We start from the raw sequence: 23,644 nt of genomic DNA, 5'->3' as shown, positions 1-23,644 counted from the left end.
TTCCAGCAGCTCTACATCCTTCTTGAAATGAGACCTCTAGACCTGTATACAGTACTCAAGGTGTGGCCTCACCATTGCCTTATACAAGGGAATAATCACCACCTTATCCCTGCTAGAAAAATTCCTGTATATCATTGATAAGACACCATGAGCTACTATTGTAACCCATCTGCACTGCTCAGAGAACTTCATATCTGCCTGTACAATTACCCCCAGGTCCTTTTCATTCTCTACCACTGTCAGTGTAGTACCACAGAGTTAATATGTTGCTCTGGGGTTGCTGTTTCCCATATGTAGTACTTTACATTTGTCAATGTTAAACTTCATTTGCCACCTCTCAGCCCATCTGCTCAACCTTTCTAGATCCTGTTGCAGCAGCATAGCGTCAGTAGTGTCCTTAGCAACCCTGCCAACCTTGGTATCGTCTGCAAACTTGGACATTAAGCTTGATATACCATCATCAATATTATTTATAAATACAGAAAACAATAATGGACCCAACACTGAACCCTGAGGGACTCCATTAATAACATTAGTCCACGATGAGCAGTGTCCATTGATTACCACTCTGTCTTCTCCCCCTCAACCACTCCTTTATCCATAGCAGCAATTTGCCTCCAGTGGTACACTGCTTCAATTTGTGCAGCTGTCTCCCATGTGCAACAGTATCAAAAGCCTTTCTAAGATCCAAGTATATAATATGAAAGTTATTCCCTGCATCCAGTTCTTTTGTGACTGCATCATAGTATCCAGTCAAATTGGTCAGGTAAGACTTCCCCTTAACAAAACCATGCTGTGTCTGAGCTATAACTGAAGTTTTGTCTAGATGGTCCTGCAGTGTTTCTTTAACCAGTGCCTGCATTAATTTTCCTGGAACAGAAGTTAAACTCACAGGTCTATAATTACTTGTGTCAGCCTTTGATCCTCCTTTGTGAATTGGGGTCACATTTGCACATCTCCAGTCTATGGGTACCTCCCCTGAGTCCAAGGAAGCTCTCATAATTATGGCTAAGGGTTTGCTTATTTCCTTTGCTGCCTCCTTTAATATAACTGGATAGATCCCTTCCACCCCTGGTGCCTTTCTTGTGTTTATCTTCAACAATTTCTCTTCCACTTTACTCTCAGTTATTACAAGGTTATCTAGCTTACTGCCAGAGTTGAATACACCTCTGGGATTCCCCTCGCTGAATAACTCCTCGTGTTAATGTCGATGCAAAATATTCATTTAGTTTGTTATCTACCTGAGCAGGATCATCAACAGTTGAACCATCGATGTCAAGTGGACCAATCTGATTCATCCCCTTCCTTCTAGAGTTTACATAAGTAAAGAACTCTTTGCTGTGTTTCTTTGCATCCCTTGCCAAAGATTTCTCGTAATCTGCCTTTGCCTGCCTAACCTCCTTTGTAACTTGGTTACTGTTATTTGGTTTTTAGGAGCATTAGCAACTAAGGCCATATTGCTCTGGGAATATGCGGTGGTCATTCCCTGACCTTTCCACATCCTCCGTATTTGGTGGTGACAGGCTCGAACCCTGGTCTAATCAAGAAGCGTGTGCTATGCACTGCTGCTCCTTCCCACCTTGCTACGGAGGCACTTAACTTGGTTACAGATCAACTTATATCTATCATAGGCTTCTGTGTCACGTGTTAATTTATATGTATCCCATGCATTTTTCTTCTCTGCAATATGTCTCATTAGTTCATCTGACATCCATTTAGGCCTAAACCTTGAACAATATTTCTTATTGGTATGTAAAGCCTAGTAGCTTCCAAGATAAGTTCTTTGAATGCAGGTCTTTTCATGTCTGCGTATACAGAGGGTTCAAAGTTAGAATTGTGTGGGGATCTGCTGGCTATTAGCAGTAGCATTAGTTGAGGCATATGATGCAAGAAAGCAAGCTTATAGAGCATCAGCCAAAAAAAAAACCTTTTCCATTTCTCCCATTCGGTCACTCCAAATGTTTGTCTAGTTCAGCATTAAATTTATTTAAGCTATCAACTTCTACAACAACAGATGCAAGTCTGTTGCAGCAATCAACTACCTGCTGGCTAAAGGCAAACTTCCGCACATCTTTTTTACAACTGTCTTTCCTCAATTTAAATCTATACCCCCTCAGGTTCTTAATTTGAGCAAGTGGAAGTATCCCATTGGCATTGAGCCTGATCAAACCATTCAGAGCTTTGTACACCTCCCGCAGATCACCTCGCAGGTGCTTAGTCTCCAGATGCTTCAATAACATAATTCAAGGTTCTCTTGGTAAGAGAGAACTCCCTTATTCCTCTTACCAATCTTGTTGCCCTTCTCTGTATTCATTCTAGCAACTCTACATCCTTCCTAAACTGTGAGGCCACCAGACCTGTACACAAGTATTCAAGGTGTGGCCTGACCATTGCTTTATACAGAGGTATAATCGCCTCCTTGTCACTGTTAGCAAAATTCCTATATATCATTAACAATGCACAATGACCTGCTCTGGCAGCCCGTCTGCACTGCTCAGAGAACTTCATATCTGACTGCACAGTTACCTCCAGGTCTTTTTCTTTCACCACCCAAGTGTAGAACCAGACAGTTGGTACATTTCTCTTGATTTACTGCTACCCATATGCAGTACTTTGCATTTGTCAATATTAAACTTCAGTTGCCACTGCTCAGCCCATCTGCCTAACTTTTCTAGATCCTGTTGCAGTAGCATTAGTCTTTACTATTATTAACAATCCTGCCAACCTTTGTGTCATCTGCAAACTTGGACATTAAGTCTGATATACCTTCATCGATATCATTAATAAATACACAAAACAATAATGGGCCCAGCACCGAACCCTGGGGGACTCCACTAATAACATTAGTCTACGTAGAGCAGTGTCCATTTATTACCAGTCTCTGCTGTCTCCCACTCAACCATCCCTTTATCCATTGCAACAACTTGCCCTTAATGCCATACCGCTCCAATTTGTACAGCAGTCTTCAATATGCAACAATATCAAAAGCTTTACTGAAATTCAAGTACAGTTAAAGTCCAAAAATCCAGACTGCTCTGGGACTGGGTTGATTCGGATTCTCAGGGAGAACTTTTAAAATTCAAATTTAAGATGGAATAAAGAGATAATCAGGTAAATTTTGACAATTTATTCATTAGCAAATAAAGCATGCTTCATTTATCCAAATGAGCAGTTTTAAAGAATAATAAAATCAATACCTGACAAAGATGAGAACATAATTTTCACAACAAAAAAAGAGCATGTTATGCTTGAAATTGTTTAAAAATGAACAATGTAAAAGAAAAATATAGTATATAAATGAAAGCAGATGATACATATTTTATATAAATTAATTTGTTTTCGTTTATTAACGAAACATTTTCATACAAGATTGAAGGTTCGAAAAACAAACAAATATTTATTTGTTCTTTTCCGCTATGTCTGTTGCACTGCTTGTGGTTGGAACACTTGCAGTTTCTACTTTATCTGCTGCACTGCTTGATGCTTCTATTGCTTTCTTTAAATACTTTCGTATATCTTGTTTACGACTTTGTAATTTCTTTGTGATAAAATTATTATCAACCATGTGTGCATGCATGACATCCTGAAGACTGAAACTATGGTTCTGTTCCATAAATTTAATAACTGTTTCAATGGATTTTTCTGTAGTGGCCCAAGATATCTTTTCTTCTTCAACTTTGTTTTCTTCACCATATTCTTCTGAATAATTCTCTTCTATCTTATCAGGAGTTATAATGCTTTGAATAATTTCTTGATCAGTGAAAGTTGCAGCAACTTCAACATCATCTTCAATGCATATCCACTCTTCTGTCATCAGCATTAAATTTGTGTAGAGGATTGTCTTCCGTACATAATTTTAAGTTTCCATCAGTTCTTTTACTTCAGATGCCTTCAGCTTTACGTGAAATCCTTCAAAATCTTCGTTTCGATCAGATTGTAGATCTGCAAACATCACATGGTAGATGACTTTCATCAACCGGTGAAATACCACCACTTTGCTTATTGGAGGCTTGAAGTGGTGAAACCCATGTTTAGTCTCTAGAGCAAAGTTTCCGGCACCCCCCTCCCCCCATACTTCTCCTTCAACCCATGCACGGTACTAAGTACTATAGGTTTTTATACCTTTCGTGTTTGGGGTTTTCATAAAAAAAAAAAAAAAAAACTTTCACCACGCTCTTAAGAGTTACAGGCTTGACTGCATTCCATGCAGTTGTGAGTGAAAATGTTGCATCTTTGATTGTAAAACTGTGAAATTTTGAAGGGTCGACATTCTTATGCATCATTTTTGTCATAAAATCATTTTTATAGTGTCATTTAAAGTTACTGACTACTTGATCCATGGGTTGAATTAATGGTGTTACGTTAGGTGGCAAGTAACATGCAAAAATATTTCCGCAATCAGACACTAATTTTGATTCATGTGGGTGAGCCCTACAGTTGTCAAGAAGTAGCAGGCACTTTGTATTTGCAGGCTTCCTCAATTTTCTCAAGTTCTGATGGAACAAAATCATGAATAAACGAACTGCGAAATATATCTTTGTCCATCCAAGCATTCTTTTGGGCTTTATAGGTCACAGGTAAAGTGTACAATTCCTTTAAAGGCCCGTGGATGCTGAAATTTACCAGTCAGCAAAAGCTTAATTTTATGCTGACCTGAAGCATTAGCACGCTTAAGAATGGTTACTTTTTCCTTATTAAGCTTAAACCTTGTTGCATTTCGTTCTTGGTTTCCAGCCAAAGTTTTTGTGGGCAAACACTTCCAGTAAACCACTGTTTCATCAGCATTATAAATTTGATCGGCTGTAAGGTTGTAGTCAGATACAATTTTTTCAAATGTTGCACTATATTCTGTTGCTGCTTGTGTATCAGCCGACTGTTTCTCCAGCAATATCTAACTGTTTAATACCATGAAGAGACTTGAAATTCCTAAGCCATCCATCGCTAAATGTGCACTCTGATTCAATGTTCATTTGCTCCTTAAAAGACCTTGCTTTGGCAATAAGCATCGGCAAAGAAATTGCCATACCTTCTGATCATTTTAGCAAAAACCATTTGTACAATGCTTTATCGAGATTCTCTAATTTTGGCTGACGTAAACTTTTCCTCTCAGCAATTTTATTGTAAGGCTCAGATGAGGCTGTGAATTCTAGAATTTTATTATTTGCCTTTTTTATATTGTAAATTGTAGACTTTCCGATGCTGTTTGTTTCCATTAAAACAGTATTGCTCACACCACTTTCTAATTTCTTAATTATTTCAAGTTTTTCACTCAATTTCAACGTGTTCTTCTTTCTCTTCACACCATGAAGTTTATCTATTTTAGGAGCCATTATTATGGGCTTGTAAATACGTATGCGATATATGGTAAATGGAAAGAGTAGGACAAAAATTATATAGTTTGCCACGGTTTGATTGCTCATTTCAAAATGGTGACTGTGAGCTTGCTTGTCGCTGGGCATCTGTGGCACTCACACATGCGCGTGTACACACGAAAATCTGTTAAATTTAAAAAGTTTGAGTTTTCGAAAAGTCCAGATTCTTGGGTGGTCCGGATTTTTGGACTTTTCCTGTATATGATATCAAAATTATTTTTTTGCATTCACTTCCTTTGTGACCACATTGTAGTATCTAATCAAATTGGTCAGACAAGACTTCCCCTTAACAGAACCATGATGTGTCGGAACTATTACTGCAGTCTTGTCTAGGTGATCCTGCATCACTTCTTTAACCAGTGACTCCATTAATTTCCCCAGAACAGAAGTTAAACTAACAGTCTATAATTATTTGCATCACCCTTTGAACTCCCCCCCCCTTTGTGAATTGGGGATACATTTGCACACCTCCAGTCCATGGGACCTCCCCTGAATCTAAAGATGCTCTCATAATTACGGCTAAGGATTTGCTTACTTCCCTTGCTGCATCCTTCAATATAACATGATAGATTCCAGCTGCCTTTTTTATGTTTAACTTCAACAATTTCTCCTCCTCTTTGCTCTCTGTTATTACAAAATTGTTTGTTTGTTGTTTGGTTTTTAGGAGCATTAGCAACTAAGGCCATATTGCTCCAGGAATATGTGGTGGTCATTCCCTGACCTTTCCGCATCCTCCATATTTGGTGGTGATGGGCTCGAACCCTGGTCTAATCAATCAAGAAGTGTGTGCTACGCTTCTGCTGCTGCTCCTTCCCACCTGGCTACGGAGGTGCCCCCACAAAATCATTTAGCTCCCTGTTAGAGTTTAGTAAACTTCTGTCCTCCCCTTCCTTACAGAATTCCCCATGTGTTGTGTGACTGTAGATGCAAAATACTCATTCAATTTGTCAGCTATCTGAGCAGGATCATCGACAGTCGAACCACCAACATCAAGTGGACAAATCTAATTCATCCCGCTTCTTTATAGACTTTACATAAGTAAAGAAATCTGTTGTTTTTCTTTGCATCCTTTGCCAAAGATTTCTCATAATTGGCTTTCGCTTGCCTAACCTCCTTTGTGACTTGATTATAGACTAGCTTATATCTACTGTAGGCTTCTGTGTCACCTAATTTATAGGCATACCACGCATTTTTCTTCTCTGCCATGAGCCTCATTAGTTCATCTGACATCCATTTAGGCCTAAACCTTGAACAGTACTTCTTAGTTGGAATGAAAAGCCTAGTAGCCTCCAAAATTAAGGCTCCCCATTTAGAATTCACTGTTGGTAACATCATCAGTTGATTCCACTGTACAGAATTTAAAAACTGTCTGAGACCTCTAAAGGGAAGGGGTTTTGCAAAAGCAAAAGCCCTTCCCTTTAGCCTTGATGATAGTTACATCTTTAAATAATTTCCACATCAGTACATTGTGATCACTGTTGCCCAGTGGTTCCTTTTTGTGCAGATTCTTAATGCATGAAGAATCGCTACTGATATCAGATCAAGAGTATTACACCCTCTGGTTGCCTCTTGAACATGTTGCTGTAGGAAACAGTCATCCAATAAATCCACAAAAGTCTTGCTAGTGTGCGAATGATCAACCCACAAGTTCCAGTCAATATCTGGAAAGATAAAATCTCCCATTATAAGACATTCTGATTTACTAGCCCACTATTTCTCTGCATGAGTTCTCATTATACTCATCAGATTCATTAGGCCTATAACACACACCTACTCTCATTTTTACTTTCCCAGTGCTTATTTCACACCAAACAGACTCAACACTGCATTGTCCACCAGCATCAATTGGATACACTTCCTTAGATTTTTAGTTTCTTAACTAACAGCATAATCCCTCCTCCCTTCCTATCCTGTCTATCCTTCCTATACACATTGTACTCCCCAAATTCCAACTCTGCACTGCCTATATCTGTGTGACACCACGTGTCTGATATCCCAACAATATCTGCCTTTGATGTTTTGACTAGTACTTCAAGCTCATCAAATTTATTAACTATACTCCTAGCATTGGTGTACATGCAAGTATAAATGCACCTGTTCCTGCTCCTAGCCACCCTAACACAGCCCATGTATTTACTTGTTCCACTATGACTCCCAGTAGTCCTGGAAATCTCCATTACCTTGCTTTCCAGTCTGCTGCCCATTCTAATAGCAGTGCAAGAATCACTTTTGCCTCTGCCTGTGGCCACTGTTAGACTTTTAGTCTGTATATCCCCCCCACGCTAGCAGTTTTCCGACCCACCTAACACTGCCTCGATAGCATCAGCAAATATTTTTGCACCCTCTATTTAAGTGTATCCCATCCCTGTAGAAGCAGTCTCTCCTGTCAACAAGCACAGACCAGGCTGAAAAAAATTCTACCCCTTGAGCCTTGCACAATCTGTCCAGGGACGAATTGATTGACAAGGCTCTCATCATATACTCTATCGTGTCTGGGCAGAGTTGCAGACACTTTCACATTCAACCCTAACTTGACCTGTTAGGGTTGAATGTGAAATTGACCTGTACTTGTTGAGTAAATCTGTAGATCTCTTAATGCCATTAGTTCCAATGTGTACAACAATATCACCTGTTGTGCCCTGAAAAGATATCTGCTCTACAGTGTCATCAACTTTTGCCCCTGGCAGACATACCCTGGTCCTGTTCCACCTATCCTTCTTACATAGTATATTCCCCATCTCCCTGACAAGAGTCACCAACAATAGTTTCTTTGGGACCAGCACATTCTGCCTTGGAGATTGCCTCTGTGTTGCCTGATGCACAGGAGTGAACTCAGTCGTTGAGCTGGGCAGCTGAGAGCCTGATGGGCCTCACATTAATTTCTTCGAGGGCATTTACCCTACACATCAAGCATCTCATAGATGCTCATCAGAACGCTGAGTTGGCACCTAATTTCTTGACACTCCAGACACCTAGCACACTTGAAGGCATCCTCCTTGGCTAGATCATATCCTGTTTTAGAAAGGTCGGCAAACATTTCACACATTTTGAGACTGATGTTGGAGAATCGCCCCCTTCATTTCTCCCCCGAGCCACAGCACTCTTGCTAGTCTGTTTTTTTTTTTTTTTTTTTTTTTCACAGCTCTAGTCTGGGTCATGATTTCCGTTTAAATACAATTTGATTAACAATGAAATTTAATATGATTAATTGATAAGCTAACAGATTCCTAATACAGTGCTTCGTATTACGCTGTCTAGTTTTACTTTATACCTTCAATATCAGTTCGAGATATATATATGTTAAGCTGTTTCTTATTGACTACAATATGGCGGCTAGTTCATCAAATCACTTTACAACAGAATCTCTGTAATAAAATACCATTCACTATACAATATGTGATAAGTGCTAGTCAAATATTGGCGCCAACCCCGGGAGTCATAATTTCCAGAAATCGCTGGTTAAATTCAAAATAAGAAGCTAACGAATGCTACTAAACCTATTTAATATCTCCGTAAAACACAATGTACTATGTTAAATAACGAAGAATACGTTAAAAATTAAAAAATACTATCCCTTTACAGCAGCCAAAAATCCACCGTTTGTACTGTTCTGCGATCACAGTGCCCTCTCCAATGGATGCACTTAGTTAGATTTTGTTTCTTAACTAACAGCATTACCTGTCCTCCCTTCCTACCCTGTCTATCCTTTATGTACACATTGTGCTCCCCAAATTCCAATTCTGCACTGCTTATATCTGTGTGACACCATGTTTCTGATATCCCAACAATATCTGCCCTTGATGCCTTGATCAGCACTTCAAATTCATTTACTATCCTTCTAGCATTGGTGTACATGCAAGTATACATCCACCTGTTCTTAGTCTTAGTTACCCTAACGCATCCCATGTATTTATTTGTTCCATGATGACTCCCAGCAGCTTTTGAATTCCCCAGCAACTTTCTCTTTAGGCTGATGCTCGTTACAATAGAAGCAGTGCAAGAATCGCTTTCACCTCTGCCTGCAGCTACTGTTAATCTTTTAGTTTGTGAATCCCATGAAGCTGGCAGTTTTCCAACTCACCTAATACTGCCTCCATAGCATCAGCAAATATTCTTGCACCCTTTCTATTTAAATGTATCCCATCCCTGTAGAAGCAGTCTCTCCTGTTAGAAAGCACAGACCACACCTGGCACCTCAGTGGGCAGGAGCAGTAGTGCATAGCACATGCTTCTTGATTAGACCAGGGTTCGAGCCCATGACCACCAAATATGGAAGATGCGGAAAGGTCAGGGAATGACCACCGCATATCCCCAGAGCAATATGGCCTTAGTTGCTAAGGCCATAAAAGGAGCATAAAAGCTCCTTAGTTGCTTAGGAGCTTTTATGCTCCTAAAAACCAAACAACAACAGACCATGCTGAAAAACATTCTACCTCATGCACCTTGCACAGTCTCTCCAGGGCTGAATTGATTGAAAAGGCTCTCATCATATACTCCCTCCTATCATGTCTGAGCAGAATTGCAGACACTTTCAAATTCAACCCTAGCTCGTGACTTCTTTTCAACCTGTACTTGTTAAGTAAATCTGCAGATCTCTTGCCCTTAAGGTCACTAGTGCCAACGTATACAACAATATCACATTTTGTGCCCTTAAAAAATATCTGCTCTACAAAGTCATCTTTTGTCTCTGACAGACATACTATAGTATATCTGAGCAGAATGCAGCATATGCACTGCAGAGCTGCATGCTATAATTAACTTTGGATCACACAACTGCCAATATCATTGGTTTATCTGTATTAGTATTAGCAATGGCCACATGGTGCAAGGAGGCCTATGGCTTATGCTGCGCTAGCTAAAAAAAATGATAATAATAAAATAAAATAAGAAGAGAGAATTAAAAAAATAATTAATAAGAGAAAAGGAAATGGACAACCTGTGTTTCCCTGCTCCTGTAGGTAATTATCCAGCTGACCTTTGAATTTCCCCAAACTGTCAGCCTCTACCACCCACATAGGTAACTGGCTAAAAAAAACTTCCTGCAATCCAGTCTAAACATCTCCTCACACCTCATAACTTGAAATTATGGGCCCCATTTCTAGAATCATTTATAACCGTGAAAATTTCATCCTCATTCATAATTATGCCTCTCAGAGCCTTGAACACCTCTATCAAGTCTCCTCTAAGGTGCCTAGTTTCCAAGCTGTGCAATTCACATATTCGAAGTCTTTCTTCATACAGACACCCTTTGCCAGTCTCCCCAGGTGAGTTACCCATCTTTGGACTCTTTCAAGAAGCACAATATCTTTCTTTAAGTGCAAGTCTCCATACTTAAACTGTATTCCAAGTGTGGTCTAACAATAGCCTTATATAATGGGATTATGACATCCTTATCTCTACTAGCAATTGTTTGATAAATCATCTATAGGACACCATGGGCCTTCCTTGCAACCAGTCTACAATGCTCGGAGAAACCCCCCCCCCCAACCATTTACAATTGGTTCACTCTACGATCAAATCACTTTACAACAGACTCTTCGTAATAAAATACCATTCACTATACGATATATGGTAAGCACCAGTCATTGTGATCACATTTGTGAATTGAACTTTTAATTCTATTAAAATGAGATTCTAAAAGTGAAAATAGGAGGAATATTATCCACAGGCTATAAAAGTAAAGATCACAGATTTGCACTTTATTACATTACTGATTATATTAAATAAAATATAAATGCTTAAGGATAATATTATGAGTTTAAAATGCACTATAAAATATTCAGTGTATACACCATAGTGAACTCATAATGAAAAACTACATTAGTGTAAAGGCATAGATTTAATTGTATCTCATATTGTGACTACTTTCACAATGAGTTACCATGTATTGCACTACGTTGAATAATTAATGCTTCACTAATAGGAAGACTATTGTTACTTGGGCACCACTACCACCCAGATGGCACCGTTTCAAGGCTTATTGGTCTATCCTCAGTGGGTGGGCAGGTACCCTGGTGTTGCAGTCATGCCAACCCAGTTGTGAAGTTATTTATACAATATGAGATATGCCAAAAGGTGTGCAAGATAATACTTTATAAAAATATAGATGCTCAAAGCATAATATATTGAGTTTAAAATACACTATAAAATATCGGTGTAAATTCACCATAGGGAACTCATAATGAAAAACTATGTAAGTGGTGTAAAGGCATTGGTGGTAACTCATTTTGAAGAGATACAATTAAATCGATGTCTTTACACTGCTTATGTAGTTTTTCATTATGAGTTCACTATGTTTTATTTACATCGATATTTTATAATTGCCAATTAACAAAATTAAATGATACATGAAAATTGGAAGAGTATTTTCCACAGGTTAGCAAAATAAAAACAAATTTACTGTTACGTACATAGCTTTAAGTAATACTGTTATATGTACATACCAACTAATTGATATTTCTGTTCACTGGCATTATTTCTTTTTATTGGGTTGTAAAATTTAAAACAGTAAAAAAGATGAACAATCAATAACCAAAGAACACTGCACACACAAATTACAACTAACATGATACTATGTCCAAGTGAGATATGGAATAACAAGTTTACAAAGCTTAAAAAGTAGGAATGAAGAAGATTCTGAAAATTTTTTTTGTTTTTTTATGTGATGGAAGAGGAACACATTTCACCATAATAACGTAAATTCAGATAGAATTCCAGCTATCGGTATTATCGCAAATGAAATAGGATAGTTTACTATCAGTTTATAATATATTGCTCTAACAGAAAAGACTAATAAACCGGAACCTGCAAATTGCTTTTGTTTTATGGTAGTGACCTCCAGAAATGTGCTTTAATAAAATATCACAAAGCATTCGAAATTTATTCTTATAACTGATCATATGATGAGGATGAAAGTGTAGTGCATTTTAATAATTTGAATTGGTTTTTTTGAAATTAAAGTAGCTGATTCCACTAGTGATCATGTTAACTGGCCCCCTACTTATTTCACTTTACGATGGGATGGGCTTAAGACTGTCTTCAACTGGACCATGTGGTCCTTTCTCTCAGCCAATAACAGCATTTGTAAATGTGTTAGCCACATGTTGTTTTTATATCCTTTATTTGAAGTGATTTTTTTGTGTTGGGCTTTAATCAATTTTTTTTAATCAATACATAAAATTTCTATTATAAAAATTACCTTTTAGAGAGATAAATAGCTTAGTTGTATTGCAAAAATTTCAACTTCTGAGGTCTTGGAACAAATTACCAAAAAACAATGTGTTATTGGGTTCTCATTACAATATTTTCATGATACTATGGTGTCTCTGGAATAGATTAATATCATAAAGCAGGGGTCCACTGTATACTGATTCTTCGAGTGCACTCCAGGCTCTCTCAGCAATGAGATGCACCAATCATCCAACCATGTCTCTGGTTCAGTTGATGATGTGCTCTCTATGAAGGTGGATTTGATATCCTTCTGCTGGGTCCCCAGCTACATTGGCATTGCCGGAAATGATTAGGTTGATATAATGCAGCCAAATTAGCAGCCCTAATGAATATTCTTGGCCTGTCATTCCTCTATATGGACTTCAGGCAAATAATCCATAATAATAATATTTATTTGCAGTGGCAAGATTTGTGGCATGGGCAGGCTTAATCTGATAGAGCAAACTGATTAAGCCCATAATCAAACTGTGGCTGTCTAGTCTCCACAGGGATCGTAAAGAGGAAGCTGTTCTTGCTTGGCTCCGCATAGGACATAATCATCCGACACACTCTTTTCTGCTGTGGGCTGATGACCTTTCTATGTGTGTGAGCAATGTGACATTGTTTTATCTATTAGGCATGTTTTAACAGTATGTTCAAATTTTAAAGATTTTTATTGCTTTTAACCATCTGGCTGAGCCTTACATACTCACTCTAATTTTATCCAACAATGACCATGTCAGCAGTTTTTAATTTTTTATATGTTATCAGTATGTATAGGTGTATATAAAATATAATTTATTTTTACTCGTCTACTGCTTGTTATTTAATGTATATACATATATACAACTTTTTGATGTGGTAACCTTTATAAAGGTTACCAAAATCTCAATTTGCTTGTAAATTTAAACTCTTCCTGGTGCATTATATAACACTTATCATTTTTGCACCTTTAAAACCAAAATCCATATCTGAGACATGGACATAGTTGAGATTGGAACTGAGACCATGTATATTTGTGAAATGAGCAAGGAAGTGTTTCTACCAGAATTAAACTGACAAGTATTTAAATCCATACAGCAGCAATCACCAGTGATCACTACCAGAAACTCTATTATCTCAGTAAACCAGCATTTCCCAAACTGGGATCTGCAAAACGTTCAGAAGGGGTATCAAGTATTTTTATATATATATATACAGTATTGTGCAAAAGTCTTAGGCAGGCATTGAAATCCTCTGTGGGAAAAAAATTGTGTAGTAAAAAGCAATAAAATTGGCTGAAATAAAAAAAAAAAAAAAGCATTTATTGTGGATCAAAGTTAAATTACAACAAAACAAATAGGAACGGTATCTTTAATATTTCTTATGTCCACCTTTTGCTTCCAAAACTGCTGATATTCTGTTAGGGATACTGTCTTGAAGTTTTGTAAATATTCATGTGGAATATTGTTCCATGCATCAAGCAGAACATTCCACAGTTCATCTTCTGATTTTGGCCGCCGTTCCATCTTCTTTCTGTCGAGGTAATCCCAAATAGGCTCTATAATATTCAAATCTGGGCTTTGAGGTGGCCACTCCATTAGTTTCAGATCATTTTGATCCTGTTTTCTCTTTAAGATTTTACTGTGCTAGCAGTGTCCATAGCATAATCGTCATGCTGAAAGATGAAGTTTCGACCAATTAGCCTCATGCCAGAGGGCACAGCATGGTGAATCTATTTGTTTGTATTTTTCTACAGTCATTGTATCGTGGATTCTAACCAGATCACCAACTCCACTTGCAGAGATGCAGCCCCAAATTAAGACAGATCCACCTCCATGTTTTACTGTTGGTTGTAGGCATTGCTCTTTCAATTGTTCTCCTTTTCTTCTAATATACTGCCTTTGTTTTGTTCCAAAAATCAAAAATTTCGACTTGTCACTCCATAAGACTTTTTTCCACTGTTCGGTTCCCCAAGCCTTGTACTGTTGTGCATATTTAAACCTTTTAGTCTTATTTCCTTTCCATAAAAGTGGTTTCCTGACTGCAACTCTACCATTAATCCAGTCTGTTGAGTGCTCTTCTTACAATAGATGGGTGTACTTGGGTGCCTGATGCTTGAGCAAGTTCTGCAGCAAGAAGTGTACTTTACTTTCTTCTATCTCTAAGAGATGTTATCCGAAGATATTGTTCATCACTTCTGGCCAGTTTTTTTTGTCTCCCAATCTGAATTTTATCTTCCACCTTACCACATTTTTTGTATTTCTTCAAAATATGTTGTATGGCACATCTAGAAACTCCTCTTTGATGGGAAATTTCATTCTGAAAATTTCCTTGCTGGTGCAAAATTACTATCTTGTACCTTATAGCCACTGTTACTTTACCCATGACTTGTGTTTTTTTTTTTTTTTTTGTACGAAGTTCTTTTTAGGTTTTTAGATATTCTTGTCAAAAAAGAGAAATGCACACATTTTACAGCATGAATTATATTGATTATCAACTGTTTTCAATATTTTACCTATAATAGACTATTAACTGTTTTCATTATTTTAGCAATAATACTGTCAGATCACTTTCCTTCAGTATTTAGTAACCACAAAGGCAACACCTACTTGCACATTTTATTGCCAGAATTGCTATTGGGCAACTCTTACTGCTTTCTCAAGATACTGTGCTTATTCACCTATTATTTTACGATAATTAAAACATAAACAAACAGAATTATAATTTTTTAATGAACTAACATTTCTCATATCTTTAAAGTTTCAGAAGGTGCCCAAGACTTTTGCACAGTTTGTTGTTTGTTATTTGGTTTTTAGGAGCATTAGCCACTAAGGCCATATTGCTCCAGGGATATGCGGTGGTCATTCTCTGACCTTTCCACATCCTCCGTATTTGGTGGGCACGGGCTCGAACCCCGGTCTACATCAAGAAGTGTGCGCTACGCATTGCTGCTCCTGCCCATGGAGGCACCGTTTTGCACAGTACTGTGGGGGGAGGTCTTCCTATGGAGCACTGTGGCAGATGCAGCTAGTCCAGCTCTAGATTAAGATTTATCCATCCACAGATGGAGGTGCTGTAGCCAGATGCAAAGTGACAAGTGTTGAATTGTGCATTCTAAGCCTGTTGGAATGCACAATTAAAGTTTCCTTTATCTTAGGTGTGCAGGGGGACATGCCATGAATGTATATCCCATGTATTGGACTTTGATATAAAGCTAGTGACCATTTTGGAAGTGAATATGTCTTCTATCTTAAACCAATTTTGGTAACCTCCTTAGTAAGTTCTTGTGCCATTGCTATTGTCTGTAGTATATGGGAAATATTTAATTTGTGGGTAGTCCTATATGCTGACTGGTATTCTTTGTCATAAATCTACTTTGTGTTAGAGTAGGCACCTGATGTCCAGATTTCAGTACTGTACTGGAGTCCAGATTAGAGGAAGGTGGTTATGTATTTGCAAGCTAGCATAGGCTCACAGATGTGGAGCTGGCCTGTGCATTTGGCAGAATTTAGTAAGTTTTTCCCCTATGATTGTATAATTGTTATTCTGGATCGAAGACTATGCCTAAGTCTGTATGCATGGGCACATTTAGTATGTGGGATACTCCAATAGTAGCTACACCCTGTGTTGAATTATTTTTCAGTGAGAAGATAATTTGGACTGATTTAGATGCATTGATTAAGAGCCTTAAGCATTTGAAAAAAAAATTTTGGGGTCTAAGATTGCACTGATATCTGTCGCCTTGTCTCATGGATTGATTGGGTTAGTATCTTTTAAATCATTGGTATAGCATGTGATGTTGAGCCTGTAATTAATGAAAAAGGTAATGATGTTTCAAATGAAAGGAAAGTTCATGCTAAAGAAACACACTTCAAGGGGTGTGTCAGGGTAGTAAACCATATGAAAATGCTTACCGTTAACTGTGCAATGTAACATTAGCAGTGTCATCAGTAAAATTAGCAAATTTTAACTCTTGGTTAGGATGCTAATACTGACATAATAGGGCCAATGGGCAATGTATTTAGGAAGGATAGGGAAGATGGGAGTGACGGGTCATGCTTATCAAAAACAGCCTAAGTGTGACAAAAGCTTTCCCAGATTCAAAAGTTACACATGCTAGTGTAAAGTCTGTGTGGTGTGAGATGCAAAGATATGTGAGTAATTGACAGACCAGAAAGTCCTATGAGGATTATGAAGAGAAATCACTAAATTCAAATGGAATGGGCTAGTAAGTGTGAGTATTTTGTGGTCGATTTCAATTTGTTCCTAATTGATTGGAATAAGTGGTATGAAAAGGCACAATGGGGAAAATTTTTTATTTAATTTACAAGGTGATTATTATTTGTGTCAACATGTTAGGGAAAGTACTAGGGGCAAGAATATTCTATACCTGATTATCATCCATGAATCATTTGACATCATAGGGATTGATGGTACAGGAGTCATTATCAGAGAGTGAAGTTGGATGAGAGAGAGAGAGGAGAGAGGGGTAGTAATTGTTAAAGGCATAGAAATAGGTTTTAACTTCAAGGAAGAATTTATGTATATATAACATTTTGAAAATATTGATCTTTTTGAAATTTTAACTCTGACCCCTGCATTATAACCATAGTTTTTGCCCCATTAAAATCAAATCAAACTAAATTCATATCACTTTCATACAAAAAAATGAAAGCAGGAATATTTGTTGGACCTGAAATCTGCAAGCTGCTGCTAGAATGTATTTGAAGAATCCATGATCTAAACCGAGACACTTGGATTGACTTTAAAAATGCAGTACACTATTTTAGAGAAACAAACACCCATATTATAACACTGTCATAATTTGACATGCTGGAGTAGTTCAAAAAACTGCCATTAATATGAGTGCTAAGGTACACTTCTTGCAGTCTCATCTCAACTATTCCTCAGAAAATTTAGGTGGCTTAAGTGAAGAGGCCAGGGAGCGATTCCATCACAATATAAAAAAAAAAAAAACAGAAAAAAGGTGCAAAGGGGACTGGAATGTCAGTATGATGGCCAAGTAATGCTGGATGTTAACATGATAAAGTCACTGAAACTAGCTGCCTGAGGAAGTCAAATCTTTAGCTTTAACCCAATCTAGACAAGACCCAGTTTGTGGCCATTTATGCCTGACAGGATGATTTAGCCTTTGATATATATGTATTTTTGTTCCATATTTTTATATATGAAAATAACCTTGTAAAATAATATGAAATATGCTATTTTACAAATATGTTATTTTTCAAATAAATCTATTTATTTGTAAAAATAAACCATAAAAATCTCCACCAATGGTTTTTTTTAGGTTTCTGGTCAACAGTAAAATATCAGAACATCTTTTAAAATGCAGACTGGTGTTATTAATCTATCAAAAATGCAGCTTTCAGTTCCATAACAACATAAACCTATAAAATGGCAACAATAGTGATGCATACAAGGGGGTATCAAAAAGTTCGTACCCTGACCTAAATCCTACATCAGTAGGAAGATGCTGTTTTTAATGTTGTCTACATATTCAATAACCAACATGTGAAATTTCATTCCCATAGGTTATTGTACATCATAGATGGAGCCCAGAATCTGAGGAAGGACACTATGGTTGACAAAGTGGAGTATCGAACAGTGATCAAGTTCCTGCATTTCCAGGGCAAGAAAGCTCAGGAAATTGACAAAGAAATGAAAGCTGTGTATGGGCAAAATTGTTCCTCCTATGACACTGTAAGAAATGTAGAAATCTTTAGAAATATTAATAGTAATATAATGGATACATTGCAATAAGCCCTTCAGTCACAAGGCCAGGGGTTATGTAAATGGGAGTTTCAGTGCAGTTATACAAGTGTCTTTGACAAGCCAAGAGAAGGAAGGCCATCAACATCCACAGACAATTGCAAAGGTTGAGCAGCTGGTGCTGAGTGACAGATGTGACTATTCATTTCATCACAAATGTAATTAGTTATGGGTCTGCCCACAGCATTTTACATGGCCATTTTACATGGCCATCTGCACGTGTCTAAGGTCTCCACAAGATGGGTTACAAGGTTGCTGATGTGTTTGCAGAAGCAATGTCGAATGCAATGTTCTTGCCCACTGTTGGATTTGTGTAATGTGGATGTTGAGAACTTTTTTTGATCAGTTGGTGACAAATGCTGGGTGTACCAGTACAATCCTGAGACTAAAGACATGTCAAAGCAGTGGAAGTGCACCTCCTCCCTACTTCCCAAAAAAAAGTCATGAAGTGGAAAAAGGCTTGAGGCAAAAAGTGCAGAATTCTATGATCAAGGCATTAAACAACCGATCCATAGATGGGAGAAATGTGTTAATATACATGGAGAGTACATAGAAAAGGATTAAAAGTTTTGATGCCCCCCTCATATATAGCTGAACTTTTTCTCCTTAAAAAGGATTTATCCATGTGTACAACTCACTTTAGTACATTCATATAGTTTTTGCCATATAACCATTGCATGAAAAACTCAGTGAAAGGCACAATTTAGTCACAGCTGCTTTTATACTACTAAACACTCATGCAGACAATTAGAATTGTTTATGTACATCCTAATTTTTTTTCAATGTTTGTTAAAGTAAATTTCAAAAGCCTTTTTGTAATTCTGGTAAAGATTTTTTTTTTTATCACTCATGATTTAAAGGTGGCACATACAATAGGTTAAACTGTGCAGAGTTTATCGTTTTTTGAAATAATTGCAAAAGTACTTAAATGAGCTCACTGTGAATCACCACTTCATGTTCAGTCTAACTGCACATTCTACTGAAGAAATGTTAGTTTATCTTGCTTCAGATACTCTTTATTGTACAAACTGCACAATCCTTTTAATTTTTTTTTAAATCTCAGTTATGTCACAGTTAATTTGTGCAGTTTTACTGATTTTATATGGGCCATTAATGTGTTACCAAATTTCTACTCACAAAAAAAAGTTAGTCCCAATGTAAAAAAAAAATGGAAAATACACTTATGCAGTTTTCTATTTTAATTTCTTTATGATTAGGTTAAGAACAATTCCAGTTATGATAATCAATTCCATATTAATGGTTTTCATATATTGTTATAGTTATCCAGTAATAGTAGCAGAAATTTTGATAAAATAAGCAAACCTCTTGAAAAACCAGAAGATGGATCATCCTGGAGGATAAGCACACTTAGCACCACTTCATCTGCCAGTAGTTCAAGTGAGTAATATCAATGTTAATCAACTCAGAATAATGATAGAAAGTCATCACTAAAGTCCGAATGTTTGGGTACTAAAAAATCCAAAGAAAAAGCAGTCCAAATAGCAAAATAAAAATTCAAAATTAACTCAAATTCTAGAAAAGAGCATTTATTAATTTAGTTTAAATTAATTGTAATACAGTAATACCCCGAAGTTACGCGATAGGTGGGTCCAACGAAAATCGCTTAAGTCGAATTCGTGTAAGTCGGGATACAACTTTGCATATAAATACATATAAATTTTGTTTAATTGGGACCAAGGACTAACAAAAACACTAGTTTAAAAGAAAAATATTTAATAAAATTGCAGTTCTTTATATATATTAATACAAAATATGTATTAAAAAATAAATGAGTTACGTAAAAAAGTTATTTCTATGTCAATGGCTTCATAAAATCTAACAAATTCGGCTGACGACACAGGGCCTTCTTTTTTTCACCCAGAATTTCTTCGTAGCAAGCTAATAATTGTTTTATTTCTTGCTTTGTAGCTATAACGCGTTCTTCGTTGGAGTCTGTTTTCTAAAATTTTTAAGCCCTTTTCAATTGAGCTGAGACCTTCTGTCAAGCTTGCAATTATCATGTGCTTTTCTGGTGGAACTGGATCTGAAGTGTCGGATACTTCAGTGACGTTTTGCTCATGCATCTCTATGAGCTCATGCATTGTCAGCTCCTGACTATGTGAATCCAACAGCTCGTTGACATCATCACCATTGGCTTCCAAATTTAATTGCCTGGCAAGATTAACAACTTTTTCTATCACATGATTGACATGATCAGTTTCTGGCGTTGTTTTCATCTCGTTTTTGAAAAAAAATGGACAAAGTTTCTTCCAGACACCATTCAATGTTTTTTTGTGAATTTCATCCCAAGATTCTTCAATAATTCTTACGGCATTTAAAAGATTGAATTGTTTCCAAAAGTCTTTAACAGATATCTCACTATTTTGTCTCATAGCTTCATTCAGACGTGCAAACGAACGCCTTGTGTAGTAAGCCTTGAATATTTTGACTCCCTGGTCCATCGGTTGAAGCAAGCTGGTTGTGTTTGGAAGCAAAAACACAACTTTCACACGTGGGTCGAAATTAATTAGGGTGGCAGGAGGGTGACCGGGTGCATTGTCAATAAGAAGCATCACTTTAAATGGAATCTGTTGCAATAACGTTCGACTTTGGGTATGAAGTGGTGACCAAACCAGTCCTCAAAAATGGAAGCTGTCACCCAAGCTTTATGATTTGACTTCCAAATCACTGGTAAGTTAATTTTAGATATACACCAAACGAAAAAATCAAGAACCGCGTAAGTCGGGGTATTACTGTATATAAAAATATTATTAGACAAGTATAATGTCTGAAATTTGCTAACCTTGGCATTTAGAAGTTTCTGGTTTTTGAATAATAAATCTAATGGATAAAGGGAGGATGCATTGGCAGTGGCTGTCAACTTTCTGACAATTTTTCTATACAATTAACTTATTTTTATTAACTATGTTATTTTATTCTTTGGCCCAGCGATCGCCTACAAAATCACTCTAGTAATATTCCATTTAAAAAAAAAAAAAAAAAAAAAGAGAAAAAATAAGCCCAGGATATTTATTAACATACTGTACAAGTTTTTTTTTTTTTTTTTTTTTTTTCAGAAATGAAAAATATAAATGAAAGAAATAAAATGTCATGTGAATTAGAGAGGGGACTTTTAGACCCCCCCCATTTCACGACACATACCTTAACTGTATTATCAATGACTGTATCCTTGAACATCAGATGAAAGTAGAAATTGCAAACAATTTTCCATATCTGTTTTAATATCTCTAATACGGTATATGCGTGACTGTTTCATTCGCTGAAATATTAAACAACTATATAGTACAGTACATAATTAAATAAGAGTAATGAACATGGCTGTAATAAATTCCTGGAAAAAGCTTTCCACTAGTAATCAAATTCTGTTTTTCAGGTTTTTGATTCAGAGGGCTTTATTGCTTTCTGAAGTGAGATGATATACTCTCTCTTTCTTTCTCTCTCCAGAAAGCAATAAAGATTTAACTAATATAAAGATTAATTTCAAAACAAATGACAAACACAGAATGATAATTCTACTCTGCATTGCTGATAGAACTACAAGTTTAAAAAGAAAGTCTCATCAAAGAAAGTTTCTGTGGTGAAACTTTCTTTGATGTGAAAATATCTATGGCAGCACTGGGTAAAACCAATTGGTAACGACTTTTTTTTTTACAGAAATGACTCAATTGACATCACTTCCTGTTAGGTAGCTGTTAGATTTTAACAGCATTTTTCAGTAGGAACAATGTGCTTGAATATTTTTTATTATTGCTGTGTATCTTGGTTTCATATTTTCAGCGACAGCTACCCAAAAATCTGGTTCCAAGTTAAAGTTTATTTCTAAACATGATTTTAACAATAGTCATTGCAGAGAAAGTCTCCTCACATAGGTACATTGATCCAAATGGAAGGATTGCATCACTTGCTTACCAGATCACCCCATGGATCATCTGCACACCCCACTTTGGAGACCATTGAATTTCACTACACTTTTGGAGTTTGACTTTAATACCTCTTGAATGTCAGGAAGTATTTACATTTAATATCAGTTTTTAAAAATCTATCTTACTTAAAGATCTGAGTGAAAATAAGACCTTGGAAAAAATAAAATAAAATATTGTATTTTAAACCAAGGTGTTACAATTTGTTCTTATTTCAGTAAAATAGATAATGAAGGCAAGCTTCAGAAATTATAAAACAGCAAAAGCTGAGAGAGAGAGAGAGAGAGAGAGAGAGAGAGAGAGAGAGAGAGAGAGAGAGAGAGAGAGAGAGAGAGAGAGAGAGAGAGAGAGAGAGAGAGACACTTAGTGTTTAAACTGCATGAGAAAAAAAAACAGTAGTATTTGTACACACAAAAACTGTAAATCCCAAAAGGGTAATCTGCCATTTATTTAAACAGACATTTCTATGATATGAGATATTTTAAGATTTACTTGTGTTTTATCAGACAGCATTATAGTTTTTAGTGACAATTCCTGGCAAGCCAAGCGAGACTGAAGTTTAATGTGAGTGTTTTTATGAGTTACATTATTGATACCTAATGCTTTTTTTTTTTACTAATCCCCTTCAAAAAAGGTTCTGTATCATGTGACCGCCTAAGCACAGTCAGTGGAAGCAGTACTTGTGACAGTGGAACCCATTCTGATTCTTGTGATGATACAACTCTTCACAAAGTAAGATATCAGTTTTTCACACTTTTAAATAAAAATAATCATTTTAAATGTTTAAAAAATGAAATATAATAATTGAATACATTATTCTTGTAAAAGTAAATGTTCATTTATAGTTATGGACAAAACTCATACTTATTCATAGCATTTAGTGTGCTGACTCACTTTTGTAATTGCTGCTTTGAATCGTTGTGGAAGGCTTTCCACTAATTTCTGGTAGAAAGTTATTTTTTTGCACTCCCAAAAAGGACCATCTTGGTCTTTCCCCAATCCTTCATTCCAGTTGATCCTAAAGATGTTCTGATAGGCTGAGGGCAGGGTTGTTTGCTTGCCACTGCAGTGTTCTGTTATTCTCTTCAATCGATGCATTTACAATCCTTGCTTTATGATATGGAGTATTTTCATGTTGAAACCTATAAGGGCTGCTTTCATAAAATTTCAGCATTGTAGATAACTGAATCATCCGAACTTCACTGTAAGGATGCTGCATTTATGACAGTGTGTGCTGCACCAGTTGGAAACCATTAGAAACACCCTCCCCCAAAGCATGATATCACTTGGTCCCAAGTGCCAAGCAATCTAGAGAATGAGTGATTTTTGACTGAAATGGTGAACTCTCTG

The 23,644-nt window shown here is 36.7% G+C and overlaps 1 protein-coding gene across 1 annotated transcript in view; it reads left to right on the top strand.

The window, feature by feature from the left end:
* LOC150088162 (uncharacterized) overlaps positions 1-23,644 on the top strand; it is a 263,728-nt gene that overhangs the window by 211,390 nt on the left and 28,694 nt on the right. The window contains exons 11-12 of the mRNA XM_090370052.1: positions 19,634-19,751; positions 22,929-23,026. Coding sequence (XP_090226178.1) covers positions 19,634-19,751; positions 22,929-23,026 — 216 coding nt within the window. The remainder of the gene's footprint in view (positions 1-19,633; positions 19,752-22,928; positions 23,027-23,644) is intronic.

This window comes from Mastigoproctus giganteus, chromosome 3 (assembly GCF_048544385.1).
Source record: "Mastigoproctus giganteus isolate SK-2022 chromosome 3, ASM4854438v1, whole genome shotgun sequence".
In the NCBI taxonomy this organism is placed as follows: domain Eukaryota; kingdom Metazoa; phylum Arthropoda; class Arachnida; order Uropygi; family Thelyphonidae; genus Mastigoproctus; species Mastigoproctus giganteus.
The sequence above is the reverse complement of the archived record's forward strand: the minus strand, read 5'-3'. Positions and strand labels throughout refer to the sequence as shown.